Raw genomic sequence first — 2,297 nt, 5'->3', positions numbered from 1 at the left:
GCCAGGTGCTGGAGGCGGTCTTCAAGCTCATTGATGCATACGACCTCTATGGCAGGTGAAAGCCAGGGCGCGCCCCATGCATCCCGCAGCAGCTGCAACACTCCCACTGTTCCCATATCTCCATTCTGGAGTCCGGCCCGCCGCCGTGGGAGCAGCTCCCTTGACTCGGCCGCGGCGCCAGCTGTTCGAGCTGCCCCGAGCCGCCCGCAGCCGCCCCAGACCCGCGCGGGCCCGCCGCTGCCGCCCGCCGCTGCTGTCCCTCAGCTCATCTCGCTCTCTTGCCACTGATCCGCGACTCGACGCGCCCATCACTCTTACCCCTGCACCCCGGCCTCCCCGCTCTCCCCCGCCCCGGCAGCGTGGCGTACCCCAAGCACCACGGCCAGGATGACATCAGCGACATCTACCTGCTGCCCCAGCGCACCAGGGGCGTCTTTGTGAATATCGCCCTGCAGGTGCGGCGCCAGGGCCCACCAGCTCCCCCCAAAATACTTCGCGTGGTGACCATATGGAAATATCCATTGTGCTTGTAGCGGCGCCTATTGGACATTCCCCGTGAAGTGCCCTAGAGACCCGTGCAAGCCGCTTGAGCCCGCCACGACAATCCCCCACCCCCCAAACACCTCCAGCCGCCCGTACTGACACCAAACCTTGGTCCCCCAGTAGCACCCGACTCCCCCGCCGCCCGGGAACACACACGCACCCTCAAACAGGAGCCCTTTGGCCTGACGCTCATCGAGGCGGCCGCCCACGGCGTCCCCATCGTGGCCACCACCAACGGCGGCCCCGTCGACATCATCGCCACCCTCGGCAACGGCGTGCTGGTGGAGCCGACAGACCACCGAGCGGTCGGCGCCGCGGTGCTGCGGCTGCTCACGGACGGGGCGCTGTGGGAGCAGTGCGCCGCGGCGGGGCGCGACAACATCAACGCCTACTCCTGGCCGGCGCACTGCGTGAAGTGCCTGAACGCCGTCGAGGGGGAGAAGGTGCGGCGCCAGGGGCGCCGCGGCCCGGCTGGCTGGCGCGCGGGCGCAGTCGGAGCGGCTCGGTTCTGACCCATCAGTAGGCATGCCGGTCACACCTCGCCGCGGGCACCGGCGGCATCCTCCTTTGGTCCCATGTTCAGCCGTGCGCCTGTCTCCTCCCACCCCCCCTCCCCGCCCGCAGCTCAAGGCGCGCTCGCGCCGCAAGACGGCAATGCACTCCACCTACAGCGCTGACCTGGAGGATACCGCAGACGCCCTCGCAGCAGGCGCCGCCCCCGCCTTTGCCGCCGCTCCGGACGCCTTCACTCCAGACGGGCTGGCCCCCTTGGCGCCGCCGCCTGCAGAGCCCGCGCCCGCGCCGCGAGCGGCACGCATGAGCCTGGACGGCAACTCTTTCGAAGACCGCGCCGCCCTTGCGGACTCAATTTCGGCGGCGGCGGCGTACTCGGCCGCGGCGGACGCGCGGGCCGGGCCCGCTAAAGGCACGTACGCGGTCCTGATCCTGGACAGCCGCGACACGCTGCGCGCCGCGGCGCCCCTACTGGCCACAAAGGGCAAGGCCCTGCGCGCACTCGCGGCCGGCGCCGGCGCCGCCGTCGGCAGCAGCGGCAGTGGCATCGGCGTCGGCGTGGCGAGCACGTACCCTCTGGCGGAGACCCTCGACCTGCTCGCCGCTGCCGGCCTGCCGCCGGCTGCCGTCGACTTCGCCGCCGCCGCCTGCGGCAGCAGCATCTGGTACGGCGGCCCCGGCGCGCGCGGCGCGGGCTGCTTCGTCGGGGACGCCGGCTACGATGCCCTCATCAGCCGGTCGTGGGACCGCGACACCACCGAGCGCAAGGTCAACGCGATCCTCCAGGAGCCGGGATTGTTCGCCGGCCTGCCCTCCGGCGCGACCACGGCTGCGGCGGCCGCAGCGTCGGCCGCGCGCGTCGCCGCCGACACCGGGCCGCACCTCGTCTGCGTCGACGTGCCGGCCGCCGCGGGGCTGCCGGCCGCGGATCTGTCGGCGCTCGCGGCGCGGCTCAAGCGGCGGCTGCGCGGCGGGGGCGTGCGGGCGCAGGTCGCGGCGCGGGTCGAGGGGGACGGCGCGGGGGCGCTGCACGTGACGCCGCTGCGCGCGAGTCGGGCGCTGGCCCTGCGGCACCTGGTGTTCCACCACCGCGTGGAGATGGCCAACCTCGTATTCGTCAGGTGGGTGCGATTTGTGTGTTGCATGTGCGTGCGTGCGTGCGTATGTGTGTGTGTGTGTCTGTGTGTGTGTGTGTGTGTGTGTGTGTGTGTGTGTGTGTGTGTGTGTGTGTGTGCGCGCGC

The 2,297-nt window shown here is 71.8% G+C and overlaps 1 protein-coding gene across 1 annotated transcript; it reads left to right on the top strand.

Annotated features, from left to right (window-relative positions):
* Positions 1-48: 48 nt before the first annotated feature.
* MNEG_16430 (sucrose-phosphate synthase) lies at positions 49-2,092 on the top strand (the record flags this gene model as incomplete). The annotated part of the gene is made up of 5 exons (XM_014035100.1): positions 49-55; positions 265-455; positions 714-986; positions 1,168-1,988; positions 2,047-2,092. 5 exons carry the CDS (start codon positions 49-51, stop codon positions 2,090-2,092), a joined length of 1,338 nt encoding a protein of 445 aa, XP_013890554.1.
* Between the last annotated feature and the right edge of the window lie 205 nt (positions 2,093-2,297).

This window comes from Monoraphidium neglectum, assembly GCF_000611645.1.
Source record: "Monoraphidium neglectum strain SAG 48.87 unplaced genomic scaffold scaffold06358, whole genome shotgun sequence".
Classification (NCBI taxonomy): Eukaryota; Viridiplantae; Chlorophyta; class Chlorophyceae; order Sphaeropleales; family Selenastraceae; genus Monoraphidium; species Monoraphidium neglectum.
This window is presented reverse-complemented; position numbering and strand designations above follow the sequence as displayed.